The sequence below is a fragment of the Serinus canaria genome, chromosome 2 (genome assembly GCF_022539315.1).
Source record: "Serinus canaria isolate serCan28SL12 chromosome 2, serCan2020, whole genome shotgun sequence".
NCBI lineage: Eukaryota > Metazoa > Chordata > Aves > Passeriformes > Fringillidae > Serinus > Serinus canaria.
In genome coordinates, this window is record NC_066315.1 from 45,561,549 (window position 1) to 45,578,047 (window position 16,499).

The window sequence follows — 16,499 nt, forward strand, 5'->3', positions numbered from 1 at the left end:
TGCTAGTTGGTCTCAGCTGCCCCTGGAGGTTTGCTGCTACCAGCTCGTGTCCCAAATGGGTAAACAAAGCTCTGACAGGGGTAAAAGGTCCTACAGCTCTCCCAGATGATACAGTATCTGCCAAGAAATCTGTGAGACTGTGGTTCTCAGGCATGCTAAGGGCTAATTTCTATTTTCTTAGCTCCCTTTAACCCCTCCCTTTTTTTTTCAAACAAAAATAGCAGAATTTTAATAGAGATTTCTACTCAGAATGCTCTTGTTTCCATCTGAGCTGGTGGAAAGTTCCATGTGTTGCTGTGCAGATACTGCCACGTTTTCATTGACTTGAGTCCAGTAGAACTAAGAGGAAACATCTGCAGAGTGGGATAGCTCTCTGTTTGTCCCAGACATTAATTGCTTCTGCTGGGAGTGTCAAGAGGCTGAAAGCTGTGTACTAGAGATGAGGAGTCTAGAAACTCCTGCTAGGCTTCTACTCATGTTGCCTAGAAAGCACACACCTGCAATTTACCTGTTTCACAGGGTCAGCATTCCCCTCGAAGCAGAAGGGGGCTAGGCTGTAGGTCAGTGGGCCTGGCAGATTTACCAAGCCCAGGAATCCTGTCAGCCCACGTTTTACAGCTACACTTCAACACTGTAATTGTGCAGTTTGGGGAGAAGAGGAAAGCTCATTCTGCCCTGTGGAGGCAGTGGGGAGGAGCGTGGCTGTGCCACCTGCAGCCAGGCTTTAAATGAAGCCTTCCTTCAGCACAGCCTGATGTAAAGACAAAGTGGTGTGAGCCAGAGCTTGCTCACAGCTCCTGTGAGACTGAAGTCTGTCTTCGAGGGATTTTGCACCTTGATTTGACAGACAATAGGGTGTTTCTACATTTGCTTTGTAAACAGCAGTTACCTGAGGCTTACCCACTTCTGCTAGGAAGTGAACTGCAGCAGATGCCACTGCCCTCCTCAGCAGCAGGGTGTTCTCCAGCCCTGCTGTGGCACTGGTTTACTTTGCCTGTGGTCAGTGGCCAGTGGCTCCCAGAGAGTGGGAGAAGCAAAGCTGTGACTGCTGAGACTGAATGCTCCAGTCCTGACCCCAGAGCCTTGTTCTCCCCATTCCTTTAACACACTGGAGAAAATGCAAGAGCAGGTCTGCAACAGGTATTGAATCTCTTCAGCCATCAGCCTCTCTGTGATTTCTCACTGCTCCCCAGTCTCTTGTCTCCTAGTGCACTCCTGCCCCATTGTACTCCCTGCCCATGCAAGGCAGCTTTTCCTTCTAAGGCAAAATGTGGCTGCTCCTGATAGCTGTGTCTCCTTTTCCTTTGTTCTTTTCATTTTTCCTTCTTTTCCTTGGATCTGCATTTCTAGCTATTTTCTTGGAGCAGCTATTTCTAGCTATCCAGGAACAAAGATGTCTTTGCTGTTGCTGCAAAACATCATTAGAATCTCAAACATGCTGCTAATGACTCCCTGCCGATGGTTTAAACCTCCATTTCATTGACTGGAACACTTTTTAATAAAGCTGAGGTTATCTCTCGAGCTCTGTGAATATCTCTGTTGCTATCCTGATCTCAAGATCTGGGTAAGATGAGCAGCACAGGCATGGCTGAGATTTCATGTCACACCACTTGTTGATGAGATTTGTTTTCCTTTATTTAGACAGAGATCATCATAGTTGCTGCAGTCCCTTAGCTTGTACCTTCTGAGAGTTAAGGATTCTCAGGCTCTTTCTGATTTCCTCCACCCAGCTGGCTGTGGCAGGGATTCCTCCCTTCCAGAGGAGCTCTCTCACTGCCCCTTCTCTCTGTGTTTTGGCAGATGGTAAGTTTGGCTATTTCCACAGCTGGAAACCTATAGGTTGAAAAGTCATGATTTAAGTCCTACCTCTCTTTCTTCTCTCCAGAGAAGGACCAACTTTAACCTTTAACATAATGAGGCTTTTCAAGACTATGGATTGCTTTTTTTCTGCTGTCTGATCATGCAAATTTTTCTCCAAATTAAAAAAATTAAAGAATTCACGAACCTGAAGTTGAAATTCTCTCATAATCCACAATTCAACATTTGCAGCAATCTAATGCTCAAAAGTGAGAACAACATAAAATAAAGAGTCTAAGCTGACAGACCTGCTGTCTACTTGCCAGTCCAAAAATACCATCAAGTTCAGTGCTGACCTCACTTGAACTGATGCTGTGACAGGCAGTGGAGAGCATTCCTAGAGAGTTAGGAATTCCTCCAGAATTTTGATGTTAAATTTAGACGCTTCACTACAGTTTTCCTTTGGCTGTTTGGACTTTGGGATCTGGCTGATGGGCAAACACAAAGCAATGAAGACAGACAGATTAGCCTACAGGAGGTACAGTCTCCAGACAGAAGGGAGTGTGAGTCCTTTGGTGCAGCCCCTTTGCAAGCAGAAGGATTTAAAACAGCTGATAGTGCTTCAGTTGAAGTCCTCCACATTTGCATCTGGTTTAAAGCCCAAGGATCTCCTATAGCATGGATCCTTCTGTCCTGTAGCCCTTGATATATGTGGGGTAAGGATGTGAGCCATGCTTGACATGGGATATGATGGGAAAGTTCCCTCCTTAGGCTCAGAGCCAGTTTCCTAAAGTTGATGCTGGGGATAACATTTTGACAAAATCCTTGGTTTTCCCCATCATTGTCCATACGAAAACCGCCCTTTCCTGAACTGTTACTGCATTTCTTCTCAATTGGTGTGCAAAACAATGATCCATAGATTTGGCTCTCTCCATTTTAACCTGTTCCCATGTTTATGCTGGTGGAAATTAGGAACTATGCCAGCACGAGTTCAGGCAGCGGCTAATGAATATCTGAGATTTTCTTGTGCTAGCCCCATTTTCTTACAGAGTGTTTGTTACTTTGCCCTGCTGTTTCTCTCCTGTTCCTCTTTGACAGTTCTGTGATGCCACTGACACATGGATCCTACCCTGGCAGAGTGGATGTCACCGAATCACAGACTATTCCAAGCTGGAAAGGACCCACAAGGATCATCAAGTCTGGCTCTTAAGTGAATGGCCTGTACAGGGACTCACAACCCTGGCATTTTTAGCACCAGGCTCTAAAGCACTGCTCTGATCTCAAGGGAGCAGAGGTGTGAGTCCCAGTGTGCTGCCCAGCCATGGATCAGGCCCCCGAGCTGCAGGCCCCCAAAAAGAAAGATGCTTTTGGGCCTCCTCTTTGCACTTCTGCTGTCAGTGCTGGCGGGGGAGGCAGGAGCCTTCCCAGAGGAGGAGGAGCGTCAGGCAAAGAGCTGGCATCATTCAGCATTGGGGTGGCCTGCCTTTGAACTGGTGACTTAGCCCTGAAAGGCCAGCTCTGTTAATTGCTGATCTTGATAACAGCCATGTGAATGCTGTTATCCAGTCCACCCGTGCACTTTCCAGCCATTGTGCGGCGGCGCTGCCTCATTTCTTGGCTTGGCCATACCTGCTCTTTTCGTAGGAGCCAAAGCAAAATAGCCTCTGATCTCGCTGCCCATTTCCTTGCCTAGCTGGGCATGAAATCACAGGTCTGCATTGCTGCCAGGAGCATCCAGCTTCCTTTCGTGGGTTTATTCCAACTACTGTTTTGCTAACTGAAAGACTTCCAAATTCAGCATCCCAGCCTACTTACTGGGTTTCCCAAAGCCACGTAAACTTTTCTGCCTGCTTCCCTGCAGCCCTGGAATGGTTTCCACAAGCATAGGTTCTTCTGCCCTCTTTTTTTTCATGTCAAACCAGTTACCTTGCCATTAACAGGAGCTGCTTGCTCTCTAACCAGGAGTCTGGGCTTGAAACCAGGGAGTCAAGTGCCTTTACTGGGAAGTAAAATCCATAATTGCACAGATGTTAAAAATCATGGATGAAAACTTGGTTTCTTGGCATAATTTTAGTATTTGCTGATGACTTCCAGTTCTATTAGTTCATCTAATAAAAAGGATTACCTCTACTCCCTTCCCACACCTCTCTTACATAAGAAGTGTGAATCATTGGGATCTCAAAAGCAAAGGACCATTGAGAGCCCCATTATTTAACTGCAACTTCTGGCTTCAAGCAGGAGCTTGGGCAGGGGATGGCTGTTCCCTGAAGCATCCTTATGCTGGATCCAATGCAGCAACACTTCTGCTTGCTCCCATTTGCTGGATGGGCCAGGGTTTATGAGCTTTTGTAATGTCAAGGATTTTTATTTTCAGTCTACACAGGATAGAATTGGGCAAAGCCCCCTGTGGATAGTGTTACAGCTGGAGACAAGTGTTTTGAGTCTATTTGTTTTCATTTTTCTCATTTTTCAAGAAAAACTGCTGGATGGTGCAGGGAAGAGTCGCCTTGGTGCAGACCTGTTCTTCAGGGACTGATGGAAAGCCACCCTGCCCTTCTTGTTTCAGATGGGCAACACTCCAGTTGGTCCCAGACTGGAAATCTGAGGTTAGGAATTGCTGTCAGACTCCACACCACAGCAATCTATTTCATGGGCAGCAGTAAAGGGAGCATTTTGGGTTTTTCTCCAGCTTGGCAGCACATGAATCAAAGCAAAGGCAGGCGAGCGTATCTGTAGCCAAGGAAAACTGGGAGGTACTGAGTTACCTACCAAAAGTACTTTTGAGTTTCAAGGAAAGGAAACGCATGTGTGTATGTAGGTGTCTGGCATCTCTTGGGCTCCATCCATCCCATTTTGGGATAGTCCAGGCAGGAGGACAGTAAATCCCCAAAATATGTATTTTCCAGTTTAAATTTGAGTGAGGGTTGGTGCACCTGATAAAGAGCAGTGAGAATCAAACTGTTCTTCCTATGCTTCAAAAGCTTGGACTGTTCAGGGAGGACATCAGGGCAGGATTTTCCTTATTCAGCAGAAGTGTGAGGCAGGGTAACACAGTGGTTGCCAAACTAACTAATTGGCAGCTCTTTTTCCAGTCACATCCCTGTTTATCTCAGACCTTTTATACTCCTACAACTCCAGAGGTTCACATTGCGCTGGGTGGCACCTTGCCTTAAATTCTCAGAAAAGTTTTAAGGTTAATGGCTGATGTCTGGAGCACTTTGTTCTCCAAAATGCCCACCTTTCCTCTCTCAACGTGAATTCCCTCCACTTGTTCAAACTGCTGCTGTTCCTCCTGTGGGCAGGGCTTACCTGCTTGAGCTGCAGCTGTCGAACAACCACACCACCCCAAAAAACAGGCACTGGTCTCGGTTTAGGCTGCAGAGCCGCTCAGCACAGCCCAGCTGGTCTGAGAAGTTAGGCTGGGAACCTGCAAAGAGGCTTCGGGGAGACGGAGCCTCCTTTTTGTGAAACATGTGCCCCTGGTCCCAAGGCCCACTGGAGATCCCAAGGACAAGCAATGACAGCAGGATGACCCTACCAAAGCCACAGTGGGACTGCTTTTTAGAGGGTTAAGGGCCAACCTACACTCTGAGCAAGGAACCGGGGTGCTCAGTCCCCCCACCTGCTCCCTCTGCCTCTGTTGGTGCCTGGCCATCCCTGCTGAGGGGCAGGGGACAGGCGGCCCCTCTCTGCTCCCCCGGCCACCCAAGCGCTGCTTCACACCTCGCCTTGCTGTTGCCATCGCTGACACACGAGATCAAAGTCGTGGCGTTGTGCTAAAAGCCACAGGAAATCCTTCCAGCTAGACTCCCAGCCTTTCCTCATGTTTAGCTTAGCAGACTGACGGTACATTCATTCCTCTTTTTTTGTAGGTTTTGTTTTGTTTTGTTTTGCTTTGCTTTGCTTTTTTTTTCTTTTTTAACGAAAACAAGCGGCGTGCTAAGAACTGCAAGCCCTCTGGGAGATTTTCAGCCTTGGCCGGAGCCACCCGAGCCCCCGCGGGGCCGGGAGGCTGCGCTGGCCCGGGCTCAGCGGGAGGCTCTGGGACAGCAATTCCTGCCTCCAGCCGCTGTCCGGGCGGCTGTGCGAGGGCAGAGCCGCTGCAGCTCCGCTCCGACGGCAGCGGCATGGCGCTCCGGGCAGCCTGCCTCCTCCTCTGCCTCCTCTCCCTCGCCCAGGTCTCCGACCAGCAGAACGGCAAAGCCCGGCAGAAACCGGCGGCTTCCAAGAAAGGTAAGGGGCAGTGGCAGCTTCCGTGCGAGGAAGACTTGCAGGGCTTGGGGGGGTTGCAGTCAGCCCACTCGCCTGGGCATTTGACAGTGGTTTAGTGAAACTTGATAAAAAAACATCTAAAAACCTAAAAAAGCGTCTTTCTCTCCCCTTCTTCCGTGGGAATGATTGTGCAGCTCTTCTGTAAAATAGTGAGGGTATTGAAACGGTTCTGGTGGGTTCCTACCTTGGATAAATTTGTTGGGACAGCTTAGTCTGAATTTCAGAGGGAACACTTTTTCCATGTTCCCTCTAAGGTTCATCCCAAGCTTTTCCTCTAATAAACTCTTCCTTTCTGTAGCCCCCTCAACCTTTCTCATTCATTTTTCAGAAGCAAGTGGCAGATGACAGACAGTTTTGGAGATGAGAACAGGCAGAAAATATCCAAGCCATTAAGCATCAACAGGGTTCTTCATTTAAAACCGCTGGCCTCGGGTGTATTTCACACCGGGCACAAGCTCTGCCTACTTACACACAAAGGTGCCTGGGTTTCCTATTCTCTACTGTGTTTGTTTCTCCTTCTCTTCTCCTGTTTTCCTCCTGTCCCATCCTTGACTCAGTGCACGTTAAGTAGAGGAGAAGGCAGGGGAGGTGAGGAAGCAGCATGTGAGCTTGCCTGCCCGCCTGATGTGTCCAACAGCAGCCACCTGGGCTTGGACCGCTCCTGGCCGGCGCTTTCCTACTTGGAAAGAAATGGGGAGCAAGGAAGAAGCATCCCTGGAATTCTCTTGGCCAGGCTGCTGTCTACACTCGCCCAGTGGCTATTTTTGTCAGATTCCATCCTTGAGAAATTTCTGCCTTTTCTCCCATTAGATCTTTCTATGAATTCACAAACTTAGCTGCTTATTCCACGTCTTATTCTGCAGGACGTGGAATAACAGAGAAAACAGTCTGACTGTTTTCAAGAGCAAAAAATACCTCCTTGGGCTCATATAGGGCATATACATGCACTGCAGTTACTGGAGGTACCAGGAGAGAGACATTTCTTAAAGAAATCCTATTTTTCTTTAGGTGTCATTGAAACTTCTGTTTGTAATCAATTAGTGACAAGAAAGTGGGAGGAAAATCTCCTTTTTGACAGGAAAATTTGGCTCTGATTTAAAAAGTTTTGAGGAGGGTGTCCTGAAAATCAAGCCATCTGGACCAGCTGGTGGCAGGTTTTGGTCAATTTCTTTTCAAAGCAGAGGTCACATTTTCTGTGGAGGAAAGGGAAAAACCCAGCAATTTTGCTTTTTTTGATCAGTCCCATCCAGCCCCATAGGGGATCAGCTGCCTCTAGAAACTCCCAGTATTTCTTGGTTAATATTTTTCAGATTTTTACCAATGCCTGAGGGTAGGAAAAGGGGGAGAAAAGCTCCCCCTTTGAAGCTCCTCTTCTCCTCTACATCTAAGCCTGCCTGCCCAGCCATCACAGGGGCCAGAGCTCAGCCACTTCTGCTCTGAACTGGCCCCATCTCACCCTCATCCAGTCATCCAGTGCCCCCATCCTGGTTCCAGCCCTGCGCTTTGTCTGGGAAGGTCAGGAACAGCAAGGCCACTGGAGGGTTGGTGTGTTTGGCTGGATTTATTTTTTTTTAATCTATGCAACCAAACCACAAATGTTAGAAAAGAAAGCACTGGTTTAAGCCAACCTTTTTATGTTGGTCTTTTTTAAATTTTTCTTTTTTTCTTTTTTTTTTTTTTTTTTAATTATTGCTTACATTTGGATCTGCTTCAGAATGAAAAATGATGCTATTTCAACATGAAAAAGCCAAACCACAGTATTTAGAAAATGCTGAGACAGCACATTCAGTTTGCCTGCTATTGTGTTTTTCCCCCTCAAAGTACTCCCCCATTATTGTTCCAAATGCAGTAGCTCAGCAAACTTTCCCCGAGCCCCAGTGCCTTGGGATACAGATGGGATTTGCCCTTGTCTGGCAGCTCTGGAGGTCTCATCCAGAAGAATGCCCAGGGGAGGCAGGCACTGGCATCCCTGCCCGGGCTGTGCTGACACCCATGGCTTGAGGGTGCCGGCATCAGCCCAGGGTTGGGGGGGGGGCCTCTCCTTGGTCACAGGTGTGTTGGGGTGCTGGCATCATGAAAGGGAGCATCTTTGCACAGCTCTCACATGTATTTCTGAGGTAAATGGAGACAGAAGTCGGAGTCTGGATGCTTAATTCAGTGGGTAGGGAGCAATTTGGGCTTCTCGCCTAATGCCACCTACTGCCCAAAATTTCAGTGTATTCTTGTCTGGGTGTTCTTCCCTGAAAATGCCTGTGAACATTTAGTCTGCTGTAAATCCAGTGTGGGTGTGTTCAGTCTCCTCCTTTGATCCAGGGACAGACTGCAATATGGGACCTGACTGTTCCACTTCCTACCTTTGAAGAAATGCCTAGTGTCAGAAGAAGTACTCGTGGACAGAGAGCTTTGATGACAAACATTGTAAACCAGAGCCATGCTCATTCCTCTGGGGGACAAAAAGTTGTTTGGATCTCCAGGCAAAGCTAAGAAACATACATATATCTCCAAATTTCATACAGGAATAGTTAAGACATTAAAATTAAGTACAGAGGGATTTGTTTGTTATTCAGCATAAAATTAGAATGGGTGAGAGTTCCCATTTGTAGCTTTAAATACGTTCCTGGCCAGGGTTTAAGCCAACAGACTATTTTGACCCACACTTCTGTGAGTCTCCTTTTGATCTTGCCTCTGCCCACGCTTAATCCTGCTGCTCTTGGTCCTGCACAGGGACCCACTCCAGCTCCCGCAGGATCATCAGTATGCCAGCTTCCATCACAGAAAACCCAAACTGTAAACAGGCTTGATCCCAGGCTTCAGGAGTTGAGCCTTGAGGAAATGACAGCACTGAGACAAAAACCCATGGCAATAAAATAGACAACAATGTCTGTTGATGTAGCCATGGTCCTCACTTTCTAGCTGAAGGGTGAGTCAACCAGTCCTGGTTCTCTGTGAGATATCCCAGCGAATGCAGTGCTGTAGGAACATCCCTTTTCAGTAACTCATCTCCCCGGGTTTGGAGATGAGGTACTGAAAAGGGACAGGGCTCTTAGGTAGTTATCAAGGAGACATGTCACCTCTCATGACAGGGACCCTCGAGGTGGGAACCCACCAGCAAACCCAGCTGGAACACCATAAGGAGCTGCCCCAACAAGACTCATTAGCAGTGTCCTGCCGTGGCCTTTGCATGTTACTTAAACCTTAGAACATTTGTTCTGCTGCAAGACAGGCTTGCATGGAAAAAAAAAACTCCCATGATAAATTTGGCTTTTCCCACAAAGTGTTTTCATAATAGGCAGCAAAATAATATCTAGTGCCTCAGTGTTAAGTGAATCCATTAAAGTTAATTGAGCAGTAAGTAAAGTTAACTGAGCAATGAGTTAAGTAAAGTTAATTGAGCAATGAGTAATGCCCTTCTCCTGATGTGTCTGGTTTTCATGTTCATGGCACCATATAATCTTGGGTTGGTGGTTTTGACCTGTACCCAGGCTGCTTCCCTACTTGCCTGCCTTGGTGTCTCAGCTCCTTGGCCCTCAAAGAAGCCCCTCCTACTGCATTCATGGGGCAAACTGTCCCCTTTCCTTTCAGCCCAGGAGAACTGCTAGATGCTTTCAACATGAGAATTACTAGATGCATACAAGAGCCTCTCCCACCACCTTCAAGGTGTAAATGGTCCCTTTGCTCCTGTCTAGGAGAAGTCCAAGTACTGATTTAATAACTGGTTGGAGGTGTTGTAGAAGCAGCACACCTAGCAAGATGTAGGCTTTAAGAGCCAGCTCTCCAGCCAAAGAGGTGTCTTCTCACAGCAGGAGAGCAGCTCTGGACGCTGTTTGGGTACCTACACTGGGGGTGATGAAGGTAGAGATGGGGCAGAGGCAGCTGTGGTGGTCCCAAGGATGGTGTGGTTGGTGGGCAGAGGCTGGTGGCTGGTGGTGCAGAGGCAGATCTAGTGGAGGTAGGATCTGCAGCCCTTCCAGCCCCTTCCTGCTGAGCATCAGCCTGGTGAGCAAAGTGCTTTCCTACCAACCTACCAATGACAGGAGACAGGAGGCGGGTGCAGCCAGGAGTGCACACAGAGAACATCACGTGTGAGGGTGTTTAAGGGAAGCCAGGATTGTGTGCTGTGAATAGAGACAGAGAGCATGCTTTTGAGGAATCTGAAAAAATTAAATCCTGTTCATCATTAGCCTCAAGTTGCCCACAAAGCATTTGTGTGTGTCAGGACTGCTGTTCAGGCTGGGGTGTCCTCCTGCATTTTGGGAGCTTGACCCCAGTGCAGCACCACCCCTGATGACAGCTCTACACAGGGGTGCCAGAGACAAGCCTGCATGTTGCAGTGCTCATGCATGTCACCTCTTCCCCAGCACTGCCAACCCAAAGGGTGACCCCTGCAGCTGGAAGACCCATGGGGTCCACAGTCCCAGAACCTGAACCAGGAAAACAAGGTTGTAATTGATAGTGGAACCAGGCTGGCAAGCAAACACGCACTCTGATGGATGTGCAAGGAGACACAGGTGCTGACTTTGTGGATTCCTTTTGTTTATCCTCCTCTGAGGGCAAAGAAACATGGGGTTTTAATGATAGGAACAGATTTGGTTGCTTCCCCTGGGATACAACCAATATTTGTGCTCTTTCTTTGATTACTCCAACAGATGGTGTGAGCCTCAAAATGATTGAAGACCTGAAGGCTATGATTGACAACATCTCTCAGGAGGTTGCTCTACTGAAGGAGAAGCAAGCACTCCAGACAGGTAAAGGGCTTGCTGCAGAACACACAACTTTTACTTTGAGAGAGGAGCTGCTCATAAAGTGGCTGCAATTGCTCCACATGTCTTGATGGGAGACACGATGAGTGCTTGATGCCTAAGCACCCCACAGCAACAAGCCCACCATGGGGAGAGGGGCTGGGGGATCAAAGCAGGGTGTGGGTCTCTGCAATTCCTCTGGGCTGGTGAACCTCCTTGGGCACTTAACAGGAGCTGTGCAGTGTGGGGTCCCCCTCTTTATGTGCCTCCCATCTGGATATTCCTATGATGCTAAGCCAGATGTTGATTTTCCTTTATGAGGTGGAGGGATAGGATTTGGATTAGTCTGTGCTTTAACCAAATCCAGCTTAATCTTATGTCAGACCCCCAGTGAAATGGCAACCTGGTCTCTTATACTCACCTTGCCCAGGGCACTGCAGGGCAGTCCTGCTACATTAAACATACACAGAAGACATCCCAAAATGTCCATCTTCCAGATGTGCTCCATAGTTATTCTGTGCAAACTCCGCTGACATCAGTAGGAGTAGGATTTGCAAAACATGAAGCAGAAATGAGATGAAAATGCAAATTAAGGAGATTTTTCTCCTTAAAAGAAAAGGAACACAAGCAAAATCAAGGCTTTAGTTCCAAGCTCACATTCATTGAGAAGTAATTGGTTTGGATATTAATATGTGGCTCTGATTAGGTATTGTTTGGCTACAGTACCCTGCACTCTTAAGGTTTAGAGATTAAAGAAAAGCAAAATAAATTGATATCCTCAAAACCAAAATCAGAGGCAAGTAGAAATTTCCTCTGAAGACCTCAAGCTATGCAAGTGCAATGCTTCTGATCAAAGCTTATTAAAAACTACTTTTTTTTTTATCTTGCATAATTAAGATGATTTAATTGGCATGCACGCTTTTTCCCAAAACACTCCAACACCCGGCAGTGCCCATGACAAACCATATTTCCAACAAATTCATCACAGAAAGGGTAGCATTGGCTGGGGAAGAACAAGGCCAGGGAAGGAGCAGGAGGACCATGTTGTGCCTCTGCTGCAGCAGCACCAGCAGAGCCCAGAAGGGTGACAGGGGCTCCCCGAAAATCCATTTCACCCAGTGATTTGCAGAGGGGGAGGGCACGTCTCCATGACTGTGTCCCACTCTGCATAGGAGAAAAAGGGGCCCTTGGAATGCTGTGCTGCTAAGGGTCACTGTGCAGCCTAAGGAATTAGGTTTGTAATTTGGCTGCTGCATTTGTTGCTGCCGCCTCTTCCTGGCCACCATTTTTAAACCAAATTCGTTTTCTGTTTTTTTTATTCTGTCGGTGTGGTAACCTCTCAGTCTGCCTGAAAGGCACCAAAATTAATCTGAAATGCTTTCTGGCGTTTTCGGAGACCAAGACGTACCACGAGGCCAGCGAGAACTGCATCTCCCAGGGCGGCACGCTGAGCGCGCCCCAGAGCGGCGAGGAGAACGACGCCCTCTACGACTACATGCGCAGGAGCATCGGCCCGGAGGCCGAGCTCTGGCTGGGCCTCAACGACATGGCCACGGAGGGCAGGTGGGTCGACATGACGGGCAGCCCCATCCGCTACAAGAACTGGGAGACTGAAATCACCACCCAGCCCGACGGCGGCAAGCTGGAGAACTGCGCGGCTTTGTCGGGGACCGCCAACGGCAAGTGGTTCGACAAGAGGTGCCGGGAGCAGCTGCCCTACGTCTGCCAGTTCATGATCGTGTAGTGGCGGGGCCTCCCCCTGCCCAGCCAGCCCAGACCCCGCCCTGGGCAGCAGGATAATGGAGCTGTAGCTGCCTGTACTGCTCCGCGTCCACCCACACACCCTCATGCACGTGTTCAGTAGAGTCACCCTTCGCAAAGAGAGTCGCTGCGGCTCGCTGCCGGGTTGTAGAGCCCCAGAGCATTTCCTTTGGCCACATCCAGCCCTGTTCTCAGCTGCACTGCTCTTCCCAAGGCACGATTTATAGATATATATTTTTTTACACAGGGAATTTATTAGGACAGCTCAGTTGTTCCAGCAAAGAATCAGTGCAGCAGTCCAGCCTGGCATACAGCTGCCTCGGCTGCCCAGGGCTGTCACTCTGGAGTGTCCTTTCCCATTTTGCTGAGCTTTCTTGGGACACCAGCATAGGCAGTTTCCGCTTTCTTCTCTTGTTTTGCTTCCCCATAAGCCCTGGTAGCAATTTGTGAGAGTTCCGTGTTCCTCACAGTGTTCCAGTTCAGCCTTGTGAGGATCAAGGTCCTGTCTCAACAAGCAGAGGGAGATGCTCCTGCTTTGCTCTGAGAGATGCAGTTGGGCTTATTTGGTAGGGTACCAGCTGCTCAGCTAGTCAAATTACACTTATGAATTAATTACCAAGTTAAAGGCGGGTTTGGTCCTCTTCTCACCAGCCAGAAGCCAGTTTCACTGACTTCAGTGGGAGAGCAAGACCCACTGCCAGATCCTTTGAAAAAAAAAATCCCATCAAAAGCTTTATTTGTGCAGCAGTATCAAGGGGGAAGCAGCAAAGATTGGAGCATAGTCAACAATATTACTAGAAATAGAAGATGTGTGTATTACATAAATAAATGTAATACTCTTAGGGAGTATGTTGCTATATAAAAATAACTATATATTGAAAACAAGCCCCGGGACAACTTACTCCAGCAGCTTCAGGAATGACCTGATCTGTTCATATGTTGGGAATCCAGATGAACTAATCCAGTCTTTGCTGGTTCTTGGCAAACATAAATCTGCTGAGCACTGTTTGTGCCAATATAGTCATGCCCAGCTGAAGGTCTGATCTCAGTGACTTTTTACTGAGAAAAGGTTTAAAGTAAAACAAAACAAAAAAACAAAACCAAAGCAAAACAAAGCAGAAAATCCCCCCAGCAATGGTGGGAAAGAAGTGCAGGTCACCCTGGTAGCTTAACAGAGCTTTGCTGGCTGTTGGCAAAAAGGTATCAGTGGTTCTTTTCAGTCCAGTGCTTGGCAATAACCCCTCCAGTTTGGGTCACAGGCCCTGCACTTCCAGGTTGGGGGTGTCAAGACAGGATCCTGCCCGTGGGACAGGTATTCCAGTTTGCTGCTTTGTTTAAAAGCAGCATGGTGGTAGGTCTTCCAAGCCATCAAGTCTGAGCCAAGCTGGAAACACACACACACACACACACACACACACATACACACACACGCACACACACAAATGCCGAGTGCACGCTTCTGAGGATGTCACTATTGCCAAGCTCTCCGCTGTTCAAATGACTATAAAATAAAAATATCTCTATAGCTTGCTGAAGGAATGGAGTTGTGTCAGTGTGATTGGAGTGCTTTCTTCTACTTGTCTTTCTTTTCAGAGCAGCTCCAGGGATGTATCTGAAGGCTGGAGATAACAAAGGCAGAGGGGAAAAGCAGGAAGTGAGAGCCTCCCACCCTGTAATGCGCTTTATAGGATTCTCCCCCTCCTGCCCCAGTATCATCACAGTCACATGTCACACACAGGATACGGGCAGGGAATCCTTTTATAGGAAAATAAGATTTCCTTCCTTTCCTCCCTTGCTGCTGGGAAATTTCATTCTGAAATACAGGCTAACCCAGAAGGAAGACCGCTCCCTCAGCCCTGTTTGGCAGCGCTAGTGGTGCTGGGGGAGATGGCTCCCAGCATGGAGCCAGTCCTTCCCAGGCTGCCTCCCACCTCCTCCACAAGGAGCTCGTGGTGCAGAGGCACCAAGAGTCCCTCTCCTTCACCCACTGGGGTGGTGATGACTTCTTCCTCCTCCTCTCCAGCATCCCATGTAGAAGAGAAGACCATCCATGTAGAAGACAGTGCCTCACACCAGTCTGTGAAGTTTCAACTGCTGCAGGACTGCATGCAAAATTAGGTCTCTTGCACAGCCCTCCAGTGAGCTTTACTTTGGACCCTGCTCCTGATGTTTTCCAAAACTCTCTGCTGTAGGTCATGATTACACCCTACAAGCCAACTTGTCTCAATACAAACCCTCCAGTTCCTTTGGCAGATGTTCCCTTCATGCTTTGAGATACACATGAAGGCAAAGCAGCAATGCTGGAAGCGTTGCTGGCTTTAATCCTGACTGGTCATAAACCACAAGGTCTTAAAACACAAATGTGTGGTCAGAGAAATAAACTGAGGGCTTTGATGAAAAGAGGAACAATGTGAAAGCCATGGACCCTGCAATGCTGAGCTTCAGGGAAGTTGTGGGTGCTGGAGCTGGACCATCTTGAATCTTCACCAGTGTGAATCTGAAAAACAGCCATGGAGATGGATGCCAAAGGATATTCCCAGAGAGGACATGAAGAAGTCAATCTGTCAAATCTAAAAAATAACAAGTCACTCTCAGCAGATTTCTTGCTTGTATCTCTCTTGCTCTCTATTTTCACAAATCTAAACTCCTGCCAGCACCATTCTTCATAAATGTTTTTGCTCTTCTGAAGCTGGGAGGAGCACAGGGAAGGGTGGCTTTGCCTCTGCTGTACTTGTTGGATCTAGGATGACAAAACTGACCTTGTAGTCTCAGTGCTACATTTGTAAGTTTCCTCTTATTCTTACAATCTTTCTTGCTGTACAATATGCACTACGAATTTTCTTTGAAAAGCCAAAGAGGAGGAACTTCTAGAAGATTCCTCATCCTTGCTTACCACAGCAATGTTGTTTTATGTGTCCAACCCTGTGTTTTGTGGTTACAGGGAATGCCAGGTTGGAGGGATTGAATGGGGGACAGCCGCTGGCTGCCTCCATAGGGAAACTATCCTGAGCACATGTTGTCCATCTGCTGGGGGCCAGAGCAAGCATCACTTTTTGGATATTCCATTAAATCCTTTGGCATTCAAGCCAGAGTGGAACATCTGCTGTCCATGAAGTGTGGTCCCAACCAAAGGCATGCAGACTAATGGAAAGAAACCTCAGCTCTTCCCCGAGGAAAAGGAAATGTGGAAGTGGTCATGTCTGAAACAATGTATTGTGATGCCTGCAATCCCTAATGAGCCACGTTATAAAAAATAGAGGATGTTGTGTAAGACCTTGTGCCACTGGTGGCAATGCTCAGCCTCTTGTGGCTCTGTGACGCAGCAGAGGAAAGATGAAGCGTGAAATGCACATATATTTATATCAACAAAAGAGTTAAAGTTACTGGGTGAGCCTACAGGAGTTCCCTCAGCACTATGCCATCTGGAGCTGACTTCAACAGAGCTGTGCTAACCCACCCCACTGATGGCCCCCACCCCAGTTCACCCTGGCCCAGGAGCTCAGGACCTGCTCCAGGTCTGTGACTGAAGGTCCAGGAGAAGACCAAATGGTTCAGAGTGAAATGATTAGCCATAAAACAGGTAATGCCTTTCTGAAGTCTCTCAGCACAAGGGCCAGAACAGCACAGTGTTCACACACCTCAGCAGCCGGGTTGCTTTTGGCTTCAGTCAGTGAAAGGGCTGGGTGGGCAAAGGTGGGTAGGAATTTGGGAGCTGTGAGCCAAAAGCTTGTTTTGGGCCTTGAACACTTCTGTGGCACTGGGTAGTCCTAACAAGAAACCCAACCCCACGCCCCTGCTCCTTGTGCCTGCCCACCCAGCCCGGGTGTTACTCAGACCAGAGGTTCTCTCCACATGAGGTGCACACTCTCCTTGTCATCCTTTGCAAGGAACAGTCCCTCAGCACCTCTGCTCCTGCCTGGCACAGAGGGA

The 16,499-nt window shown here is 48.1% G+C and overlaps 1 protein-coding gene across 1 annotated transcript; it reads left to right on the forward strand.

Annotated features, from left to right (window-relative positions):
* Window positions 1–5,594: 5,594 nt before the first annotated feature.
* Window positions 5,595–14,108, forward strand: CLEC3B (C-type lectin domain family 3 member B). Its single transcript, XM_009086213.4, has 3 exons — window positions 5,595–6,030; window positions 10,716–10,814; window positions 12,152–14,108. The coding sequence occupies exons 1-3, from the start codon at window positions 5,925–5,927 to the stop codon at window positions 12,550–12,552; spliced, it is 606 nt and encodes a 201-aa protein (XP_009084461.1). The 5' UTR covers window positions 5,595–5,924; the 3' UTR covers window positions 12,553–14,108.
* Window positions 14,109–16,499: the final 2,391 nt, after the last annotated feature.

What these genes read in the sequence shown, in the direction of transcription:
- CLEC3B (XM_009086213.4), top strand. Translation starts at nt 5,925, where the DNA reads ATGGCGCTCCGGGCAGCCTGCCTCCTCCTCTGCCTCCTCTCCCTCGCC. An exon ending in ACCGGCGGCTTCCAAGAAAG is followed by an intron (nt 6,031 to 10,715) that starts GTAAGGGGCAGT and finishes TTACTCCAACAG; the next exon opens with ATGGTGTGAGCCTCAAAATG. An exon ending in GAAGCAAGCACTCCAGACAG is followed by an intron (nt 10,815 to 12,151) that starts GTAAAGGGCTTG and finishes GTAACCTCTCAG; the next exon opens with TCTGCCTGAAAGGCACCAAA.